Source organism: Phragmites australis, chromosome 3 (assembly GCF_958298935.1).
Source record: "Phragmites australis chromosome 3, lpPhrAust1.1, whole genome shotgun sequence".
NCBI classification, from domain to species: domain Eukaryota; kingdom Viridiplantae; phylum Streptophyta; class Magnoliopsida; order Poales; family Poaceae; genus Phragmites; species Phragmites australis.
Window position 1 is genome coordinate 17,179,553 of NC_084923.1, and position 25,099 is coordinate 17,204,651.

The window sequence follows — 25,099 nt, forward strand, 5'->3', positions numbered from 1 at the left end:
TGGCCGAAAACTGGGATGTTACAGTGGACAAGATCTTGCACCAATAGACCCATCAAAACATATCGCCCACTAATCGGATGAGTACTTTTCACGTGCATTGTTCATACAGCCATGTCTCGTGTGGGTATGTTTGTGTGTTTCTATATTTTTCATTTAAGTCTCAATTTTATCTGAGAGTATATGAGTAGTCTAAAAATTCTAAATATTTTTATGAGCAAACTAGAGTTCATTGGCAACCTATTTTTAACTGGTTTGATCCAAAAAGCATAAGCTAATATTTAATTAAAATTCTCCAAAGCAGCCTACTTTTATAACTTATTGACATATTTAATCCTTGAATAAATTCCTCAAAATCAAGAAAAATTCACTAATATTCTTATCATTTGATTTACTAATTTATAAAAATATTTCCAACACTATGTTATTTAGTGAAAAAGTGAGTTACTTTGTAATACTCTATCTTTTATATTTTTGTTATTTCTTGTGATATTTTCTTTTTAATTCAATTTGATATTCTCTTTTTAATTCAATTTAAATTCAAACAAATTCACGATCCACAAACTTTGTGCATCTTGAATTTTTTAATTCAAATTGAATTAAAAAAAGAATATCACTTAAAATGACAAAAATGCAAATAAATAGAGCATTATAAAGTAATTCACTTTTCACCAAATAACCTAGGGTTGGAAACATTTTAAACATTTTAATATGATAAGAATATTAGTAAATTTTTTGATTTTTGAAAATTTATTCAAGGCATTTAAAATTTCTATAAGTTATAAAAGTAGACTGCTTTGGAGAATTTTAAATAAATATTAGCTTAGGTTTTTCGATCACTGATGTATTCTCAGATAAAATCAAGATTTAAATAAAAAATATGAAAACACACAAACTTACACACACCAAATATGGCTAAGTGAACAGTGTATATGAATAGTACTCATCTGATCCGTGGACAATATATTTTGATGTGACTACTTGCGTAAGATCTTACCCATTCAAAAGGCGAGATCAAGGTCTCACTCACTAAGCGAGCGAGACCTTGTAAGCCCCACATGTCGATGGTTTTTTATTATCTGATAGATATGATTCACATGGTGTCACCTGTTTATCGTTGATGGACTAGCGTCGGTAATCTATTTCTGCGATTTTTTCAAACGAGCATGGATTCTGCAAATATTAAAGAAAAGAATATATATAAAAAAAATTCCTCAAATTTGCAGCTCTGAGCCGCTGGCGTCTCCGTGTCGTGCTCGTGCGTGGCGGTTGCGCTTGTGTTGCGTCGCGTCGCACGGAGAGCCTCTCGTCCTCCCGCCTCCAAACCCCATCTGCTTGGCTCGCCTCACGCACACGCCCCTCCATGGCATCCCTCTACCACCACTCCTCCCTCCCACTCTCCCCGCCTCACCACCATGGCAGCGGCGCCCTCCCCTTGCCCCCTCGATCCGCAGGTCCCTCAGCGTGCCACTGCAGGGCGCCGCCCCGAGACCACGATGCCGACCTCCTCCGCGCGCTCCAGTCCAACGGCAACGGCAGCCTCCACAGCGAGCCCTCGCCGCCGCAGGTTCTCGATTCGTGCACCCATGGAGCGGCCGGAGACAGCGGCTCGGGCGGCGGGAGGAGGAGCTCGCGGCTCCGGGCGCGGGACTGCGCGAAGCGGATAATGGAGCTGCCCGTGGAGGAGCGGGTGAAGGTGCTCGACCTCCTGCAGTGCGACGACGCCGCGCTCACCGTCTCCGACTACAACGACATCCTCTCCGCTCTGGCGCGGGCGGGCGACCACGCCTCAGCTGTCGCGCTGTTCCGCGCCATGCGCGTCGCACCCGACGCCCACTCCTTCGCCACCGCCGTGCAGTGCCTCTGCCGCCAGGGGGCGCCCGACGAGGCCAAGCGGGCGCTCGACGAGATGGTGGCGCGCGGGTTCCGCCCCAGCGTCGCCACCTTCTCCGCCGTCGTCGGGTGCCTCTGCAAGCGCGGCCGCGTCACCAAGGCCATGGTGGTGTTCGACGCCATGCGCGCGCTCGGGTGCGAGCCCACCATCCGCGTGTACAACAGCCTCGTTGGGGGGCTCTGCTACGTCGGCCGGCTCGAGGAGGCGCTTCACCTGCTCAACAAGCTCAAGGACTCGCCCATGACGCCAGACATCTACACCTTCACCATCGTGCTTGACGGGTTCTGCAAGGTCGGCCGGACGGAGGAGGCCATGGCCATCTTCCACGACGCCGTCGGGATGGGCCTCTCGCCGACGATATTCACCTACAACGCGCTCCTGAACGGCCACTGCAAGGAGGGGAACCCGCTCAAGGCGTACGGGCTGCTCATGGAGATGTGCGGCAGCGACGAGGCCTGCCAGCCGGACAAGATCAGCTTCAGCATCGTGCTGCCGGCGCTGCTGCGCGCCGGTGAGACCGCCGCCGCGTGGCAGACGTACAAGCGGATGGAGCGCGCCGGGTTCGAGGCGGACGGCCGCGCGCTGGACACGCTCGCTCGGGGCCTGTGCCGGCGGTGCGCGACGGACATCTCGGCCCTCGGGGACGCGAGGGAGGTGTTCGCGAAGGTGGTGGCCGCCGGGTACGAGCCGGTGTCGTACACGTACTGCCTGATGGCGCAGGCGCTGGCGTGCGGCGGCGAGGTGGACGCGGCCGTGGCGCTCCTGGAGGAGATGGTCCGCAAGGGGTACGCGCTGCGGAAACGCGCCTACACGGACGTGGTGCGCGCGCTGTGCGACCGGGGCAGGGTCCGCGACGCGCTGCGGGTGCTGGTGCTGGTGATGATCGTCAGGGACTTCGTGCCCGGACGGAACGCGTTCGACGCTCTGCTGGGCGAGCTCAGCCGGCAGGGGCGGTGGCCCGACGCCATGGCCGTGTACGCCGCAGCGGTGAAGCGCGGCGTGGTGGTCTCGTGGAAGCATCTCAGCAGGGCGAAGGAGCCCGTACAGTTGGGCGTCCCGCAGTGAGCTGAGGCTCTGAGCGATTATCCACGAGGATTCCCGCCTTCTCGAGGGCTTTCCGGTGTTGAAACTTGTAAGCAAGATTCCATTTGATTCGCGTTCCCGAAGCCTGATGGGAATGCGGTATGAGGTTCGTGCAAATGCATCTGATCTTCGTGAGGTGAGACACCGAGGAACAAACTATGATTGCATTGACAAGTGATTGGTTTTGGTGTTCTTTTGAGAGGAATTCCGGCTCGATCGGGTTGACAGATTGGCAGAGCATATAAAAAATTTGATCACCCATTTTCGGTGGTAGACATCACTCGCTACTTCTTATATCTCGGTCTCTAAATCTCTATATAAAGAGCTTCTTTGAAAGTTTCTCCCTATTTTTGAGTAACTCTTTAAATCTCGTTCCTTATATTCTACTCATCTATATTTGTCACATCCTCCGGTCTCTTATCATGCAATGAGCACTCATGTTGCATCATTTGACATCTCATTTAAAACTTTGAGCAACTATTGATAAGAGAAATAATTTCATAGGAAATTACGATCAATTTAAAACTTAATGTGAAATTGATGTGTTGTTAAGGAACTCACAAAAACACTATGCAACTTAGGGTTGGAATTAATTTTAGGAGTTATTCCATGAATTATGAAGGATATTAGTGATTTTTACTAAATTTTTAAGAATTATTTTGAAGCCCTAAAAATTAGTGGAAGTTCTAAAAATAGCCAACTTTGAAGATTTTTAATTCTATTTTGGCTCAGGCTTTTTGGGACAAACCAAGTAAAATAGGTAGCATTTGAATTATAGAACACCCACAAAAATGTTTGGAATTTTTTGATAGCATGAAGCACATTATTTAGTTAGAGAAAGAGAAGGAGAAGAATTGTTTAAAAATATCAATTATTGGTGGACTTCACATATCATTCTTTCTCCTTCTTCCTCATGACACCACACAACAGGGGCAGCTGGGCATCTGCACGACCAACACAATCCCCCTGAGTTGGCGCCCCTCCCTTGAGCTTATCCCCTCGAGTCATGCTCTCTCCTCATCCCTCTCTCCCTCCCTCCCGCTGCTCTCTCTCTTCTCTCCCTCCTAGCCATATCAGAGCCGAACAGAACCCGACCACCACCATGCAGCGTAAGCTGAGCTCTAAATCCGACGCCCGAGCTCCTTTCCTCACCCAACCGAGCTTGAGATGATGCTGGGAAGTTCGTTAGGACCCAACCATGCGTGAATCCCATCCGTTCCCCTGGCGATTTGAAGTTCGTGTCGGCCTCTTCTTCAAGTCACAACGAGGCGGCGGCAAGAGGGATGACGCGCAGGACACTTTCGCGGGAGGCAGTTGCGGACAGTGGGATGGCGAGCTCCTTAGAATGCAACGAAAAATGGCGACTGAGGTAAGAAAATGGCGAGGGAGAGAGTAGGGAGCCGACTGGAGCTAATATTTTTAGCCTAATTGCTATATTATGAGAAGCCGGATACAGAGCCAGCTGAAGATGTAACTAGACCCACAGAAAACTAGTGTGGATTGCAATTCTTCATTCTTGTTACGATCCTCGCTGTTATAGTCATCATTATCGATTACCACACCACAAGTCTCGAAAGATGCATCCGCTTACTTGCTCAACTTGCACAGCAATAATTCAAGCTTATAATTGTACGCACTGCCTGCACATGTTTTGCCATCCATCCGGAGCTATGAACACACAAAGCACTGTATTATTTATTGACGGCGCCATGAGAGAGAGAGAGAGAGCAACCAAAAAAACACAGGCTAGCAAACATAGATGGCGCGAATGCTTCGAAGGACAAAAGTCACAAACGGAAACACAGGGGACTACAAATTTTGAGCATCGATGCACGATCTGCTCAATAAGCCTCAAACTGTCAAACAGCTTACTCGTACGCCACCACCTACTCCATGACAAGCGGTTCCCTCTCCCTCATTCCCTTCCCACGCCCCTCCTCCCTCACCTTCACCTTCGTTATCATCAAAAGATGCATTCGCTTGCCTGCTCATCTCGCACAGTAATCATCCAAAGATTGGCAAATGCTATTAATATTTCAGGCTCTTAGTTGTTTCTTTCTTTTCAGTCGATGTTCTCGGCCATCCGATTTGTGTCCAATGGGCGTACACCTTTCACCTTTATTATCATCAAAAGCTCATTGGCTTGCCTGCTCAACTCGCACAGTAATAATCCAAACCTACGCATGTGCTATTTTCGAGGCACCTGTTTTTTTCTTTCTTTCGGTCCATGTTCTTAGCCGTCCGATTTGCATTGGAAGGATGTGCGTCTTTCTTCGACAAAAATTTAAAATTAGACAACATATATGAACGTATTTGTTGAAATAGATAGCATATTGTCGTATTTATAATTTTGGTATTTGTATTCGACACATCATTTACCGAAACTAAAATTTTGGTATACCGTACGCCGAAAAACCGCGGATCCGATCATATTCGACACACCGTGTACCGAATATGGCACTGTAGCCCGTATTAGGCACACGGTATGCCAAATACACACGATGGTCTTTGCCTGTCGTGCGGTCACTAATTCGGCATACAATCATATTTGGAACACCGTATGGCGAATACGGCACTGTAGTCCGTATTCGGCATACCGTGTGCTGAATACGGTTGATATGTGTACTGAATATGGGCTACAGTGCAGTATTCGTCACATGATGTATTGAATATGGGTTTTTTGACGTACGATTTACCGAAAATCTATTTTTGAAAAATAATGGACCGAATACAGATGCTAAATTTGTAAATACGATAACATATTATCTATTTCGATAAATACACTTATATATATTATCTAATTTTAAATTTTTGGCATTTTCTTCCTCCCACTCCTCCCATCTCGGCCGCTGCCGGATGCACCGTCACCCACCGCGGGGCTAACCCGGGAGATCGGAGAAACCCCGCTCGGAAACAAACCTCCGCTAGAGAGGAAAACCATCAACAGAAAAGTTCGCTGTTTTCAGGCCCATGAAGAATAGGAGGCGCGCCAAACTTATAATTGCACGCACTGCTGCACGAGTTTTGTCATGCATCCAGAGCCATGAAGTATGAACACACACACTTTATTACTTATTTACGGTGCCATGAAACACACACAGACACAGAGGTCACAGCACAACACAGGATAGCAACATTGATGGCGCGAATGCTTCGAGGAAGAGAAGTCACAAGCTGGAAACACAGGGGGCTGCAAACTTGAGCATCGATGCACGGCCTGCTCAATAAGCCTCAAGCAGCTTACTCCTACGCCACCTGCTCGATGACCAGCGGCTCCTTCTTCCTCTCCCACGCCCCTCCTCCTCCTCCTCCCTCTCCTTCCCCTTTCCCTTCCCACGCTTCCCCTTCCTCGTCGCCAGGAACGATGGCAGTATCAAAGCCTCCTCTTGCGTCCGCACCAGCTCCCTGAAGTCCTCCTCGTGGGCGTCGAACCCGGCGGCCAGCTCCGGCCCGAGCATCATGCAGAGCACCGAGGTGGCGCTGACCAGAAATTGCAGCCTTTTGCCCCGCGCCAAGGTGGTGAAACCGAAGAACTTGAAGGGGCCGCCCCGCGACGCCACCTGGCAGAATGGGAAGTAGCGCGGTACAAAGAACACGTCGCCAACGCGCACCACCGCGCTCATCGCCAACGACCCGTTCGGAAACACATGGACCACGCCTTCACCGCTCAGCACCACGCCGTACTCCGTGGCCTGAGGGTTCACGTGCGGCGCCAGCATCGATCCCTGCCACACACATAGCAAGCATCAGCTCTGCTGCAACCAACTATCTTCTCAATCGTGCACTCAAGAATACAAAAATTGTTCGTGGCTCCCACCGCGGTGAGGTTGACAAGATAGACACTGATGTGGAGTGGTGGAGGAGCTCGTAGTCGTGCTTGTCGACGGCGATGGTCCAGCCATAGGTGTTCCGGAACCCGGGCTCATGATCATACATGTTGTACGGCTCTGGCGCATCTCTCTTCTCCGCCTCCGCGACAACAACGCCATAGGCGTCCGCGCCCTCCGAGTCTAATGAATTTTCATTCGGCACCAGAGATACCGATGTTATTAAAGAAGAAAAGAATTGATCTATTTATAAATAAAATTGAGTCTAAAAACCTTAACAACTTGTAACATGTGATGATAAAAATGACCTCAACTTAAAAAGAACGACATCCATACCAAATAGTACAACCAAATAACAGATAAATTCAACCAAACTGAACTCGCGTGCTAACCAACCAAACAACTACCTCTCACACAACTCAGATCGGCGGAGCTTTGCTCCCACACTGCACCTTGATTAGCGGAGCTCTGCTCCCACGCCTCACCTCTCAAATACACAAGTTAGCAGCGCATTGCTTCGGAGGAGGGTGCATTGAACCACATCACTGTCATGAAGCGTCAATCCAGAATGAAGAGCCATTGCAAAACGACGACGTAGGGGCCAACCTTCTATCATGCTCGATTTTTCAAAAGAATAATCAGGTGCATTCCACATGTATGCCAGGATCAGTTTCATCATACATGCGGTGAAATGTCAGTGATATACAGTTCTATATCGAACAAAAACAACTTTATTTAAATAAATACCAGAGTTTTTAAACCATAGGAGAAGAATAAGAGGAAACTCCAACGAAAGCTTCAGGACACACCATAAGCAATCGACTGTGGGCAACGCGACCTATGATGCTCCGTCTTCATTGTAGTCTTAAGCTTACTTGATCTCTACATAGTCTTCTCCAACTGAGTATCATTTATTATTGGAAACAGCAAGTGTGAGTACATATCGTACTCCATAAGTGTGAGAAATTATAACATAAGGGCTTAAGTCAAGAAAAGGTTGGACACTGATTTACTGAACTAAGCAACATTAACTTATAACTCTAATAAACAAGCATCCTAATTACTAAGTGTGAAGACACTACTTAAACAAGAGGAACAACTCATCAGATTCCATCCGACTACCAAACTCACCAGATATTCCACATCCGGCTACCAAAACTCACTAGGTAATCTCATTACCTAGCTACCCAACTGTCCATACCAGAGCCCTGATCCCAACTAATCAAAAGAAGTCCAAGCCGCTCTTGGCCGTGAGCACAGCTGATATATCAGTTTTACACTCTATAGAGTTTGCACACTTTACCCATGAGTCATGATTTCATCATCCGCATTACCAGGTGATAGTCTCCATGTTGCTGTGCCGGTCAAGCACTTGCACACTTCCTAAGGTGTGCCGTCAGAAGATCACTACAAGACCTTTACAAAGCTCTCGTCAACCTGTTAGCACCCACTGAGGTTTCACCGCTAACAATGATTACATCACTGCAGAAGCCCCCTCTTGTGCCACTCAAACCGTCCAATGGTGCTCATAGAACTAGAGGGGTGACTAATTAATTTGCCAGGCTGTACCCATATAGGCCCCGTGGTTACGCTGTTTAGCCGAGTTACATGCTTCAAGAGCCGGTCCTTAGGATCCCACACAGGTACAAAGCACAATCTAACTGTGCATTCCCGAACCATCATCAAGCCAACCATCCTGTTAGGATCCATATGTTCCATGTCGCTACAAAAGATTACTCAATCCGGTTCATGTTGCATAGACCATTAATCAGATTAACATTTAAACCACCCGACTTGACAGCATGACTAAGCATTTATACCCTTAACACCCAAACTACAACACAGGCAATAAGGATAATCTGGAATGTAATAGTAAATACTAAACATGGGATTCATATTGAAAAGCATGTAATGAAGGATAAATAACTAACATAAATTTCTAAAATAGGTGCAAGATGTTCAAGGACACTTATCTTCTCCGAAGTGCTGCTCAGTGTTATTGAAATCTTGATCTTCAAAATTCTCGAATGGCTCTGAAACAGGATCGTCTACACACGAAGATAACAACACGCCAAAAGCAAGCACAAAATGAAGCTAACACAACAAACAAACGGTAAGGCTGGCTAGGGCACAATTTTTGAAAGATTTGGGCGCAAGAATCGCCCAAATCGAAGCTACGATGCAAAAGCTACGGCTAATTTTTTTTTAAACATCTAAAAACGATGGAAACTATTTTTTCTGAAATTAAACCTAACTTTTAAAAGGCTTAAAACATTTATTTAAAATTTTTCAGAATTAAAGCTAATTTTATTTGCAACAAAACATATTAAAAGCATTTATTTTACTAAAGAAAACATATTTAAACCATTATTAGAATTATTATAGATTTTCTAAACTATTTTCCAAAAATAAAAATATTTATTTGAATCATTAAAACTCTTCTTAGAATTAAAACTGGATTAAAAACCTACTAAACATATTTATTTAAAATATAAACTATTTTCTAGAATTTTTCTATTAAAATGAATTCTTGGAATTCATTAGATTTCGGAATTATTTTTCTAAAGGAAAACCCGATTTACTACGCAAGTGATGACTCAGACGTCAGCACTGAGTGGGCGCTGACTCCGCTCGGGAAGATGACGTGGCCGACATGTGTGCGACATGTGGCACAATCCTATTGGCTAGCGAAGGGGTATCTCACCTTTTAATCCTGGTCGTTGCTCTACGATCCGACGGTGGAGGGCAAGCTTTATCGGCTCCGGCTCGGGACGGCGATGGCGTCGGGTCTCCACGGCGGCGCACGGCCGGAGGACGGTGGCGATGGTGCTATAGTGGTCGGGAGGCGACGGTGAGCGGCGGAGCATGACCAAGTGCTGACGGTGAGTCCATTTGACTGGTCGCGGCGTGTTGGGGAAGACCGGAGAGGCTCAGCTACGACGGGCTTCAACGGCAAACGTCCAGCAGCCTCTGGAACTCAAACGTGGCGACGAAACTTGATGGAAGTTGGTCAAGGACGTCGACGAGCGGACGATGAACACAAACGTGAGGTTGGACGGCGTCGGTGAAGTGCAGAGAGGCACAACGACGATGAGGGTGCTCAACGGAGGTTTGGCGACGGTGCAGGAGCCCTTTGGTGGGGGAAATCCGATGAAGCTTGGGGGCTTGGGCGCGGTGAGTCGAGAGGAGCCTCGGCCGGGGGTCGATTCAGATTTTATAGCCGGGGAGGGTGGTTGTAGAGTCGGGGGATCGAGTTGAGGGCGTTGTGCGGCGGTTGCGGGGGAAGTGGGGCGAGCGGGAGGTATGGGGTGATCGAGCGGAGCCCACATGGCAGAGAGAGCACAGAGAGAAGAAGAAAATTGGCGTCACACCTACATAAGAGAACAGAGGCTTTTTGAAGTGATGTCTTCAGAAAGGTAATGACATCAATGCCACTGTCACCCATCTGGACATGGTTTTTACCCGAACAAGCATCTAGGGTGGAGGATATATGATAATGTCATCTCCAGGGAGGGAAAGATGCTCGAGGGCGTCAACGATATTGGCACCGGTAAGTCGGGTAGAGCTTTTACTGTCAGCTCCCCACCCTAGAAACATGCACAAAAGGTGGTAGGGTAGCCCGAGCCAGGGCCAAGACCAAAGCAACAACATTGCAGCCTCCTTGCAGCCGCGCCATCCCACAGCCATCCCAGCATCACGAAGCTCCCCACGGGCACAACCTGAGAAGAGAAGAAGGCCGGGCAAGGGGAGAAGCAACGTAGAACGCTAGGGGCCGGGATTGACATAGATGATATGCTGAGAGAGCGCATGAGCAGCAGCATAGGCACCACGATAACACGACACAAGGGGAGCACCACCACCAGCACAATAGCACATGACGGCACTGCACACAGCAAGCACGGCAAGCGAGTGTAGCACAAGGCAGCGCGACACCACCACTAGCACGAGCACGGCGAGCACCATTAGCAGCCAGGTGAGAACCACCACCAACACACGGCAGCATGGCACACAGTGAGCATCACCACCCAAGACAGCAGTGGCACAACGTAGCGCGGTGCTGACAGGGCCACGGCATGGCAAGCGACGGCTGCAGCCGACGGGGGGAAGGGTCAGTGACAGAAGGGGAGAAACAGGGCACCACATCGCCGGACCACCGCGTCACACCACACCGTTGGCCCGGGAGAGAACAAGCCACCGACCAGCCTTGGGAGCCACACCGCTAGGCCTTCGAGGAGGCAGGACGAGCCTAGACGGAGAACAATATGAGAAGTGGTGAGTGGCTGCCTGCCACACCGGGCGACCACCGAGGAGAGGGGGTGCAGTTGCCGGCCATACGAAACCACCACGTGGCAAGGTCGACCAGTGCGTCTGCAGCGCCAACGCTCGTAAACCCATGGGCTCTCAGCTATGCAATGGAGGCTGCCACGGAAGATGCGCACTGGGTGCGGCTGCAGGGGTGGCCTACCACGCCAAACCACCACCAGGGCGAGGGCGGCACGAGTGGTCACGCCGGAACACCCACCAGATCTGGGCACAGAGCCAACGGATCCGGTTGGGACAAGCACGGATCCGGTGAGCTGCCGGCAGATCTGGTCGGGCACACGCAAACAACGCCGAGGGGGGGGGGGGGAGGGAGAAGAGGGGGAAGGGATGAGAGAGGAGAGAAGCTCGGACGGCGCGGGGAAAACTGACCGACGCCGAATTGCTGCCACTGCCACCGGTTGGCAGTGGCTGCGGTGGCTCAGGCTTGGACGGTGCGACACAGTCACCCCCGACTCACCCCTGGTCAGCAGCTTCCTCCACGACCACGCCGGCTGTGCATCGTTGCCTCACTCATCGTCATCCTCTCCCCTGCCCTCTGGTCTCCACGCGCTAGCCTTCTTGCACCGTGCTCCCCTGTCCCGCGCATTGTGTCCGTCGCTCGCCCTGCCCATGCTCTTTGCCGTGCGGTGGCATCGATCGCCTAGTGGGGTGCGGTGGCTTGGGCTTGGACGGTGCGGCGCGGTCACCCAATGAGTCACCCCTGGTTAGCAGCTTCCTCCACAACCACGCCGGCTGTGCATCGTTGCCACACTCATCATCTTCCTCTCCCCTGCCCTCTGGTCTTGACGTGCCAGCCTTTCTGCACCGTGCTCCCCTGTCCTGCGCATCGTGTCCGTCGCCCTGCGCATGCTCTTTGCCACCGCTCTCGGTCTCCGGCATGTAGTACATGACGGGGCCGCGGGTTTGTGCCAGTAATACTCTTGCCAATTCGTCGTATGTGGCCTGATACAGGACATGAAAAGCAATCATGCATACATCAGTAATTGGACATTGCCATACATGTTGCACGGTGTGAATTGTTCGTATTAGCTGACATTGAAGGCAATGGCAAGCGTCTTCGGGTCAAAACCAGCGAGCACCGACATCGGGTGCCCTGCGCCGCTAGGAAGAAGGCCTCCATTGTATCTTGGTTCATCAGACGAGATGGGCCTTTGAAAGTACGTGCTTAGATGAATGTTTGGGTTGTGCTAAATAAGATGTGAATTTTTATTTATTTGCGAGGATGTATTAAGAAGATGTAAGACGATAAATGTTCTTTTTTTTAAAAGAGTAAAAGGATGATAGATGCAGAGTATAAGCAGACCTGATATGGAGGGCCAAAGCCGAGGTTGTCGGAGGCGTCGATGCTGGCATGCTGCATATGATCTGCAGTCTCTGGCCTTTGCCGGTGTTGACCATGTAGAAGGTGGAGCCGGCGTCGATGTGGAGGACGTCGCCCATCTTGAGCTTCCTCTCCACCAGCTCGTCCTCGCAAATATAACCAACCTTCACTTCCCCTGCTCATAACACTACGTATGAAACCCATCAATGCACGCACAAATTAAACCACCAACTCGATGAACCTTATTCTAAAATTCACTTGGCAAGAATCAGGATCTGAATTCTGAAACCGTGACACATATTAGCACGTGTGAACGTGTCGTGTCGTGTGTGCATATATACCTCGATGCACGAAGAGGGTGAGGCTGGAATCGAGGTACTGCGGCACGAATAGCGTCTTGGGCTCCATGGGGATGAAGCCGATGTACATGAGCCCCTCGCGGGCCCCGGCAGGCACGGCTGCACGCGCACCACGCGCACCAGCCCGCCCTCCGGCTCCATCACCTTCTCCAGCCTGTCCAGCACGAAAAGCCCCCTCCCCGTACCGCCTGTGATAGAAGGTGTAGAGAAATGAACGACCTGTGATAGAAGGCGTTGAGAAATGAACGGTTTTTATATGTATAAAAGAGATCTTTTGTGAAAATTATTTTTATAAGTAGTTTATTGAGATGGTTTCTCAAGAGAACCATATGTGTAGATGGCGTACTTTAGCATCCGATTGTAGATAAATAGATTTTTATAGATGGGTGACATAAGTACCCGTATATATTTTACTCCCTCCAAATTTTAACGTATTTTCAAAATAGATTTTAACAGTACGTGAATCAACACAGGTCCTATTCAACATAAGTACAATAATATTTATAAGTATAATATTTTTATATCACAAATCAATTTACATCATAAGTCAAATAATCAACACAAATATTATTTCATCTCTCACTCACAAAGCCTCGAATGGCTAGCCAATTCACCTCTGCGGTCAAACAATCTCTATTCTTGTGGATGACTTCGTGTATGATGAACCGACACATGTCATTAGACGTTTTGGATATCTTCGTCTTTGAGCGAGGTGTGAATACATTCGATCATCCGTTCTTGAAATGAAAATACAACTAAATAAGTTAAAACACTACTGACAACGGAAACAGAACCAAATAAGAATGTGCAAGTGCAATAATGACTTACGTTCTTAGGATTTTATTGTGTATCTCCTGTTTACCCTAAGAAACTGGCAAAGATAGTATCCACAAAGTACGATATTGAAACCTTGCTTGTGGCACTTCAAATAAAACACAATGTATTCGTTAGTTTAACAAGGATTTTCGTCATAAATAGTGAGATACAAGCATTAGAGGTGTGTTATTACCGGAAAGTGTGTACGAACCGTCATCGCATCTAGCTTGGCCGTATCGTGTATCCCACCTTTTATTATGTACCACTTGTAGGTCCTATTCGAATGTTAATAAGTAATTATCAATTCATAAATGATTTATAAGAATTTTATGTATGAGGATTTTCTTTACCTCTGTATAACATCGATGAGATATTGGTAGGATGATAGGAGGAGATTGACTGAGTCAAGGATCACGAGTCTACTCCGCTTCGATATCAACATTATACAAATAAAGTGGTCACTATATGAATACTTATGTTAGATTCTTGACCAACCAATTAAGTTAGGTGCAAAATAAACTTTTAGGACTAATTGACATATCAAACTTACTTAAAGTTGTAGGGAGCCATGATGTAGTCCTTGTCTTGTATTTGTAGCATAGCCCTTCCTATGCAGGTTAATATAGCAAGCCGATGTGATTTGGTAATTTCTTTTAGGACCCTTGTTTTCTCCTTTTTATCCTTTCCCTTAATCTCGGGGGCATCAGTCCTCAACTTCACGACTATGTTGGGCTGAAAATTTTTGTTGCATATCAATGAATTCGACCGGTAACTTCAACTTTTTCATATCATTAAATTTCATTTTACAGAATAAGTCACTAGTCATTAGCTTTCATAACATACATTAATAGATATATGAACATAGAGGTAGATTGTAGGCACTTATAGGCACCACACGCTTATGAGATTGATATCGAGTTTATCGCGGCGGAACAAAGTGTGCATGTCCTAAAAATTCACCATGAGATAGGAGTCTCCGCTTAGAAAAACGTTAGCGGGGACAATAGCAGTGATTATCGAGAACCTCGCGCGACATGACCTTATGTACTATTCGTGAAATCTCCTCATCTCCTATAGACCTTCTTGGAGTTGAAACAATGGTAGAAATAGCTTGTCATTCTCATATTTCTCAGGAACATCCGGTGTATGCAAGAAATCTAATTGAGGGGTACTTAATATTTTGCCAGTCTCTTTCATGAGATCGCCCTTTGCTGGAGATTTCTGAGCGGACGATGCCTTTGTTTTGGAGGATAGAAGCCACCTCTTCACTGGAGATGTTAGAGTCTTTTCGTTTGGGGTAACTATGATAGGGACTCTCCGATGCTCAGGTGAAGATGCCGGAGGCATAAACACTGGAGGCGGAGATGCCGGAGTCGCAGACGATGGAGGCGTAGGTGCCAGAGTCACAGATGGTGAAGCACGATGCAAAGATGTTTGAGACAGAGAGACTGGGGGGGGGGGGGGTGAAGGTGTCTGAGGTGGAGAGGCTTAGTGCTGGGGCAAAGGTGCCTGAGACAGAGATGCTAGGCGCGAGGGCGGTCGTGACGTTGGTGATTATGACTGCTGACGCCTGAAGATGATGTCTCGTCTGGACCATAGAATGAAGTTGCCAATAGCCTCATCGAGAATCTCGATACCCTCAGGTGTGCTGATGTCTAGCTTTTACTTCATGAAAAGTGGTTGTACCGAGTCCATTTGTATCTTGACGTAACCGACCGGAATATCTTGATTGTGAAACATACGGTCTGGAATAGAACTCTAAGGACTTACACTTAGAACTTATAGAAAACTCCTAATGACCCTCGAGCTATGTAGACCTATTATCTTAAACCTAAACGATACATACTAGATTAAGCCGGTAAGTAGTTACCATTATTATTTTGGGGGTAGCGTAGATGTGTTTCATAGGCTCTAGACTAGTCGTGAAGCTGAGACACCGAGTCTTTGGGTTTGCGTTTAGAGATGCTATGATCGTGGTTACGACTGATGCTTCTTATCCACTTTTATCCTTGAGTTTTTGGGTTCCTTGTCACATTCCAAGGTGTTAATTACATAATTGAGTATGCATAATCATCATGACATTACATTTTACGTGTATAATTATTATTTTAAACGTTCAATCGGATTTCAAAGGTTTTATGTTCAGAACCTTTACACGTTTTCCCCGCCTAAATGTGAGTATATTCATGAGTAAAAATGGTTTAGAGTTCTTTAGAAAAACCCCCAAAACTTCTAAGAAGAAGAAGAATAGAAAAGGAAAAAAGAGATTGTTCTCGCGGTCTGACCAAGAGCTCTGCGCCCACTTAAGGAATCGGCCAACTCTCTCGATCTCTCTCTCACTTGTCACTCTCACTCACACTCTTCCATCAACCTTAAAGAGAGAAGTAGAGATCCACTTCGATGTGTTTGACGACCGGAGATCGACGGGGAGAACTTCCCCAAGCTCGTCGAGGACTTCCCCGAGCTCATTCCCTTCTTCCTCTTCGCCGAAGATGTTTCTATGCGGATTCATTTACCTCAAGCCCGGACGCCACCCCGGAGCCTAATCTCCAAATCAAAGCTTCCCCAGAGTGATCCCCTTTAATAGAAATATTTCCTACGCTATGGTGAGACATCTCCTACTATTTTCCCATAATTTTCGAGCCCTAGTTGGTCCCCATTCCATTTAGACTCAAGCTCCACCCTAGCCTAGATCCCATCCATGGAGCTTTTCAAGTTTGGCTAGGTGAATGTTGTCTAAACCACCCTAGAAGCACTCCACTAGCCTCCTAGAGTGCTCTGGTACCCTTCATGGTCGAAGGCATCACTGGAGCCTTCACCGGCGACCTCACCAAGGTGCTACCGGTAGGGAATCATGGTCTGATTACCGCTTAGGCTGGTCTGAGCGCTGGTTGTAGGTCAAAACCTCAGTCAAACTCTAGAGTCAGGAGTCAGACCGTTACTAGGGTCAGTCTGACCGCCATACCACGTGGTCTGACCACCCAGGGGTCTGGTCTGACCACGAAGAACACAAAACCCTCTGAATGCCGACTGTCTGAATGCCGCCATACCACCGGTCTGACTGCTAGCTGCTCGAAGCCTTATGAACTTAGGACGTATTATCCAAGGTTCAAGCCTTTTCCAACTCAAGTCATTTGTCGATCTTTTGCAAATATTTTCAAAACACATCGTTTTATTATTATTCAAACATGCATCATATGCACACTTTTTCGGTTTTCAATTGTTTATGCGATGCATTCTTGGTTTATTTAGAGAATGAGGTGCCGACTATCCAAGTGATTGAAGGCGACACCGAACCACCAAAGTTTTGTGAGTGTTGCACAGGAAGTGTCAGGCAGACGCTGGAGCAGCAAGGCAAGCATCTAAGCATATTTCATCTTATAATTTGGATCATGTGGAGTCTAAATTGATAAGTTACTGTTTATGTAAGATATGCATGCTAGAGTTCCAATGTCGGGTCATATGGGTAGAACCTATGTTGATGCATTACCTCTACCTTGAATTGTTGGTGATCCATATCCTTGTAACCTGGATTAACAATATTGTTGTCTAATTTAAAAGTTTTCTTCGATATGCTTAGTAATGGATAGGTTCTCAGTAGAAGTTGAGAGTTGGTTCAACTATTGTTCGTGAGCTTAGGGCTTATTTTTGTTCACAAGGATAATTATGATATTGGGGAGTATGAGTTGTGAGGATGAGGCGAGATGTGATCGGTGCTCAGGGTAGACTAGGAGAGTAACCCGGATCGTTTAAGTATAGACCATTGTTGCAGTTGGCTCTAGCACTTTTTTACTAACCATATCTGATTACGGGAAGGATGAGCCAAATACCTCATATTGTTGTGACCCTTTGGCTTGCATGTCTTGGGTGTTGCATGTCTAGTTTGCTCTGGAAGTAGTTCTAGATAAACCACGCACTTAGAGGCGCCTGTTCAAACTGTTGGGGTTTACTTGGGAAAGTTTGACATGAGTACCCCCTTATGTGGGCAAGTGTGGTCACGCAAGTCGAATGGTTCTCGAGTCGTGTGGGTAAAAATGTACCCTCTGCAAAGTGTAAGAACAATTCGAATTGTCACGCTCTTGGTCATGAGCATGCTTCTGTCCAATTGCAGCATGAGTAGAGTACCGATGTGGGATGATGGTATGGTATGTTGGGAAATGGTTGGTGATGGCTATTCATGAGATAAGATAGTTCCGTTACAGATATGTTTGTGTTATGGATTTCACGATAGAAGGGTATATATGGTTAAGTGTAGATGCTCACACTTTTGTGTCAAAATTGCTTTTGCATATAAATCTACTTAACCTTGTGACCGATTCCTTGCTAACTCATCCAAATGCATAATCCTTGGAGTTGGATTATTATATGTACCCATTATAGATTAAGTCTTGTAAGTACCTTTGTACTCATGTTGCTTTTACAGATGTGGAGGAGCTAGCGTTTGGTTACTTCTTGCCCGCCGAAGTAGGTGACGGGTAGGAGCAGTGCAAACTACTCGAGTGATGCAGTTTTGGGGTGGTGCATCAGGGCAAATGGCTCCACCCATTATTTGTTGTTCATACATTTTGTTTTCCGCTGCGTAGTATCTCTAGGTGGCTAGGAGGTGAGATTGTTCTTTTACCCTCCTAGTGTTCGTGTGTTGTAAATTGTTGTAAATGATAATCCTAGAAAGACTTGTAATATAATTTCATTACTCGCTCTTTATTCAGTTTTGTTGTGATGACATATGTTGGAAAGACGTGTGTTCCGGTATTTGGCATAAAATGCCGGAACTACCGAGATGGTATTCTAATTAATTATTGTGGTCATGATTATGTAAATGATTGACTCGATGATTAATTAAAATACTATTTGGACAGTTTCCCACATTCCTCGCTTGGTTGGTGTTGAACTACCATGCCAAGATCTCGTTTGTCACAACGGAGACCTGCCTTAGGATAACTGTACCTCGAACAGTGATGATTCCCTTGAGTTCGGGGATGTTCACGAACTGATAAGCGTGATGCATGACGGCCAGGAATTTGGTGAGAGTAGAACTTCTTAGGATGGCATTGTATGCTGTCTCGAAGTCGACCACGCCACTCTAATTTTTTCTATTTGAAAATTGTCATGCTTTTCGAATGTGACGGGTAGTGATATCTAGCCGATGGGAGTGGCCCAAGATCTGGGCATTATGTCATGGAAAGTTTGAGTAACTGGTTTGATAGCAGGTCGAGAGATATGCATTTCTTCAAGTACGTTAGCAAAGAGGATGTTCAAGGAACTCCCTCCATCGATAAGGACTCGGGTAACTTTACAATTGTTTATCGTAGACTCGACCGTCTTGTACTTAGGCCAACGTCTTGTAGTGACTCTTGGATTCATAGGACGTGGAGCCACCAAACATGTGGTTGATTGTCCTCTCACCTGGTTAGAAAGATATCGGGTTCGTATCGTCTTCACTGCCATTTGAGTCAGAGTCTCTACTTTGGGTCGTGACCTGGATCTTCTTTCCCTTAGCCACTTTTTTTACCTCCATTTTGACCAACTTTTTCCAGAGGCAGAATTCGTAAATGTTGTGGTTGTCGGTTTGGTGGAAGTCGCACCAAGGATTTCCGTTTCATTCATCGGACTTCCTTCTTAGCTTGTCTCACTTGTAATGATCTCTGATGGATTATTTTTTGACTCCACCTTCGTAGGGCCCCTTAGCTCCGTGTATATATATATATATATATATATAGGAATGTCATACGTCCTCTGAACTCCCCCTTATTTTTGGAAATAAACCTTTCCAGTTACAGGACGCCTTGTGTATCTACGTGTGGTTTCTTTTCTTCCAGGGATCCCCTTCTTAGGAATAAAGATATGCCTTGAGAATTATAGGAAACCCTAAGGTACTCGGATATGGTAACTATCCATTATTTATCGTCAAGGCACGTGATACAAGATAACAGGGTGAAGAAACAACATATTGCATATCTTGACCCAGTATTCTTTCCCTACAAAGCATTAGGGCTGATGAAACATGGGTCACTAAACACCTTATACATCAAATATCACATTTCAAGGGCAAGCAATACTTTATATTTCCCTATAACCCAGGTAGTCATTGGGTTTTAGTGATCATAATTCCTAATGTCTACAAGGTGTGGTACATGCATTCCATAAAGTCGCAGCCACTTAATTATATTGCACAACAAAATATTATTGATACGTGAGTTCTATCAAACTTTACTCAATTCATTTGAGGTTCTTTTCCTCTTGCGACATTTAAATTTATATTGTTCTTGCATGCATGTATATCTTTTGATGCATACATCCACCTCAAACGAGGTCCACAACCGAAAACACAAACCAAACTGAACCATTCATTCAAATCCCGGTATAGTAAAATATTTTAAATACGTTCTTATTGTACTATATGTTCTACTGACTTTACACAAATATATTTTTATGCTTTCTAGTGCTACCAGCAACCCCGGGTAACGCATGTGGCTTCTATGTTGCTCACCACATGCAGCACATCATTGAAATAAGCAGTCATCAAGATCCAAAGGTTGTACATTATCACTTCTACATCAATCTTCATCTATACATGCTAATTACATACATATTTTCTCTACTGTCAGACTTTAAGACTGCCAATAATTACACTGCCAACTATAACACTTGCTGAAATCCGAGGACGGCTCACCTTTTTCTTAATTTCTCATGTAATAAATCCAAAATGAGAATTTCATTTAGACTGGTGATGTATGTGGTGTGTACTCTATATTGTGGAACTAATTTGTTAATAAGTTATGTACATATGTGGAGAAGCGTTATATATTGTGTAATTTTGATATTGAGTTCTGTTTAATTTTGTGCTCTGTGAATGTCAGATGTGTCTGATATATTAATTGCCTATATATAGGGTTCATATTTTTATGAGATTATAATATGTCTAGAAGGTCGCATGGGAGCAAAATTAGAGTGGGGGGGGGGGGGGAGGGTCTAGGCACACACAGACGGTTTTTATACTAATACGTCTAAAATATTTACACACAGACGAATCCTAAAGTAACACATTTGTGAAATTTTGCCTCAAAGATAGTATGTGTCACATGACACAGACGATTACATACGAACTCCGTCTCAAACAATAATCCAGATATAGACGGTTTCTACAATTCCTGTATGAAACCATCTCAAAAACACATACATTTTCTACAATTCCCATCTAAAATCATCTCCGAGACACAGATGGTTATGCAAAAAAATCGTCTGTCATAGCATATACACATAGACAGTTACGATGGTAAATCTGTATGTGATACTTGTGAAATTGACAGTTGTATAGTCATATTACGTACATAGTTGTTAATCAGAACTGTCTGTGTACCTATATTACAGATGGAGTGGTACCTGTCTGTGATAAGCGCAAAAACCCAGACACTTTTACATAGAAAGAAATGAAACCCATCTATTATAGGATTTAACAACCGTCTGTGATAACCCGTTCTGAGGTAGAGGCCTCCTTTGCATAATTGAGCCTTTGTGATTTTCAGGAATTATAAATGGGCTTGGCCAATATATCTAACAAATTCCCCATTAGATCTCAAAATTCTGTAGAGATTTGTTTATTCTCTATATTTTTTGATACCAGTATTTCGATGAAGACCTATTAGAGTTGAACATCCATCTAGAGCTTCAAGTTACACTCATTCATAACTTAGACAATAGACCACACCTTGAATTACATGTTTGGTGCAAATAATTTTAATCAAAGTCATAACTGATACTTATGTGCCAATATGCTACCCTTCGGGTGGAGCATATAAGTCATAATCTTTGGTCTCTTCATGAGCTTACAATAGATTACCTAAGTCTCATAGACTATGACCAACAATCGAAGCTTATATATGTGTGTTCGTTCAAGAATGCTCTTTAGGATAATATCTTTGCTAATTAAAGCCAATAGAACACATTAAAGCAAAAGCCAACCTACCGTACAAATTCTGATAGTATTGCATCTTCACTTAGAGTGGGTTAAAGGCATTCTCCTTCAGTTAGCTAATAGCTTACTCTTCCCAGGTTCTAATTCACGAGACATCCGATCAAATAGATTGGGTTACCACTATAGTATAACTCATATGGGGCTTATACCCATCTCTTTCGATGCATTATGTTGATGATTGGTGAATCATTGATCTTACAAATTTGTAAGATTGGAGAGGGGATGTTTTAAGTAGACGAATCACATGAGTACACACAGGGATTTTATACATATTCGTGCCTCCCTGAGGATAATAACCCTATGTCATATTTATCTTATATTTCTCTGAGCCCGTTACAAGAGGGTATGGCTAGCCTAGATAGATCTAAATCTAGTCGACAACTTCCTTGCTCGGCTTCAGGTGTCTTCTGGTTTGTGACTTCTAATGGCTTGTATCGCTTCTTCTAACTTGTAATGACTTGTCCTCCATAGAGGCCTCAGGTTCCGTATATGCAAGGGACATCATATATTATCTAAAGTCTTCCTTCCCATTATTAAAGATAAACTTCCTTATTTACAGGATACCCTGAGTATCTATTGATAGTTTCTTTTTAATCTAAAGATCTTTTCTCTGCAGATAGAGATATATCCAGAAATTATGAAAAACTCTGAGATACTTGGATATAATAGTTATCCAGTAGTCATCGTCACATTATCTATCGTATTCTGTGATAAACCCTTATTAGTTATGGAATCAGTCAGCTTATTAGTTATTTGGATATAATCAAGGCGGCTGGTACTTCACGGATCCTCCTTCCACGTCACCCTTTTTGCCTCCTACGCCTGCAGCTTGCCACCAGGCTTGAGCGCGCATCTCCCGCACCACCTAGGCCTGTGTGTGCCTCCTTTTGCCGGTTGCCGTGCACCTCAAACGCGTCCAGCTACTTAGGTCTGCCATGGCGAGGGTCGTGGACAATGCGATGGCACGTTAAGGAATACCTTGGGTGGCTGTATGGGAATGACGAGCTCTGTCATCGAATGCTAGCAACCTGTCGAGCGCCGCGGCCGCGGCCGCGGCAGAAAGACGAATTTTGTAGCACCCACATACCGCTGGCGCCGCCGCTACAAATTGAGATGGCGGGTAAGAGTTCTGGGGAGGATGGAAGAGGTGAGCATGCAACGCAGGTCACCTGTTCTGTTGCATGCTCACCTGTTCGATGAAATGTGTCAGGGGTAAGAACTTGCAGAAACTTCATTCATGTATCTTCCTTGACATTTGTGAGCTACTTTGAGTTATTTTTTTCTTGGAATTTCTGGTTCTTCTACATTGGAATTGTTTTAGGCCTTCCTCAAATTCTTTTGGCTGAACGAGATTTATTCCTGAACAACCCCCAAATGACTCCTTGGATTGTACCTTGCTTTACAATAGAACTGGTTATTCGTGTCGGATCATTAGTGTTCGCTAGGTTATAACTGATACTGATGAAGTACCAGTGTGGTTCGTAACATCTCACGCTCGATCGATAATTGAGCCGGGTTGAACCGACACTGATATTCAGTATCAGTATTGGCTCTTTGAACAAATCGACACTGATATTTCAATACTGACCGGTAATCATGAACCGACACTAATACGTGGTATCAATGCTAATTTGTGTTACCCGCCAACACTGATAATTTAAACGAACCCGAAATTTTGCAGAGGCAAAGTGAATAAACATCCACGTCCGCTCGGCCTTATCTCCTTGCCTCTCACACACCCTCGATCTCCTCTTCTCCCTGTCCTATCTCACTCTATCCTCGGTCTGATCTTTCTCTCTATTCTCTCTCTCTCTCTCTCTCTCTCTCTCTCTCTCTCTCTCTCTCTCTCTCTTTCTCTCTCTCATCGATATCCTCCCTTGCGGTTGTGGCGGCGGCCTCCTTTGTCCGCGCCTCCTCCGAACGATAGCCTCTTCGTCCCCCGCGCCCCTCTGTTGCTCCGCCATAACGGCCTCCTCTACGGCCATGGTGTTGCCGCTTGTGCGGATTAGGCTAGGCGAAGCGAGCGGTGGCCCGCGGTGGCGGAGGAAAGGGGTGTGGCAACAGTGGAGGCGAGGTTGGTCTCCATAACACCGGCGGCTGTGTGTGGTGCAACGACAGTGGGGGCGAGCATGCAACAATGACGATAGAGGACCACCGCTCGTCCACAGCGGGTCTAGGGAGCGGGCAAGGTTGCCCATGGCGGCAGCCCTCCCCCATGCGAGCTATAGTCGAGAGGGGATGTCAGGCTGCCCCACACGCCGCATCTACCCTTCACCACCGGTGTTGTAGTCGATGGAGTTGGAGGCATCGTCGTTGGCAAGGTACCTGGCGGGCGCGGCGATCATGATGGCCAGCGTGGTCCTCCCGCTCATGATCGCCGTGCAAGCGCTCCCCATCTTCCAATGCCGCCGTCGCAGCTGGGCCTTCTTCCTTCTCCAAGCAGATGTATGTGTTCTCTGCCTCTCTTACTCCATTTATTGTGATGTATGAATCGTGATCTGATTATGATTTGCATGCTTTAATCTGGGATAGATGTTGTCACTTATTCTGAAGAAAAAGAAGATAGACATATCATTTATTCTTAATTTTGGTCATGTAGTATCTTCTCAGTTCGTCCGAAGCACCTTGAACTGTAAGCTTGATGATATAGGTCTATCTCAAGTTGGTGAGTGAATACGTGTAAATATTGTATCATGTAAATACGTATATTGAATAATACAAATATTATGAGCAAGCTGTATACGTACTAAAATCATTTTTATTTCTAAAATACGAGTTTTTTAGCCCTGTAATATGGATCAGTGTCGGTCGGTATTAGAAACTTGCATTATCAGTGCCGACCGGTACCGATAGTAATTATCAGTACCGAATAATCAGTGTCAGGTTCAAAAACCACCATCAATGGTGTTTTTAGTGGGCACTGATTACTATTTATTAGTACTGTTTGGTTTTAAGTCCACAGGGTGGTTGGAGGTGGATTAACCCAATCCAAGCATATATTTGATTACACGTGTGTTATTTCACCAGGTTGCTAAACAAGTCCTAAATTTACAACGGTGCTATAGGTAGTAGCCCGTAAGAGAAGATGGTTTGCTCCCACATAAACCACATAAAGAGACATACGACGTGTTTAGCGTAGTGACATTTTTTAGTGCCGAAACTGCCTCCAATCGCTTCGGTCATTTCGCTTTTCGTGTCGGCTTGTATTCGGACTTTCTTGGATTTGCGGAGTCTGAAAGCCTTTCTCCTTCTTTTTGTCATGTCAGATGCAGCCTTTGGCACTCAAATGTGGATTCACCTTCATAGAGCGCTTTTCCCTGGGCGAAAGGGACATGGTTGTACTGGATTTCTAGTCCTAGAACTACCGGCTCTCGATTCTTTTGTACTGAGCATGCAAACAGGTCGAGGAGCTGAGGATGTTTCCAATACCGGCCGCAGCTCCGGCTTAAGCAATTGCGGCAGCTCCTAATCAACCCGAACAACAAATACTATCCTCCACCGCTT

The 25,099-nt window shown here is 45.8% G+C and overlaps 1 protein-coding gene and 1 pseudogene across 1 annotated transcript; one reads left to right on the forward strand and one right to left on the reverse strand.

The window, feature by feature from the left end:
- Window positions 1-1,235: 1,235 nt before the first annotated feature.
- LOC133912460 (protein Rf1, mitochondrial-like) lies at window positions 1,236-3,310 on the forward strand. The gene has a single exon (XM_062355193.1). It carries the CDS (start codon window positions 1,361-1,363, stop codon window positions 2,954-2,956), a length of 1,596 nt encoding a protein of 531 aa, XP_062211177.1. The 5' UTR covers window positions 1,236-1,360; the 3' UTR covers window positions 2,957-3,310.
- Window positions 3,311-6,023: 2,713 nt separating this feature from the next.
- On the reverse strand, window positions 6,024-13,837 carry LOC133910542 (vicilin-like seed storage protein At2g28490; annotated as a pseudogene).
- Window positions 13,838-25,099: the final 11,262 nt, after the last annotated feature.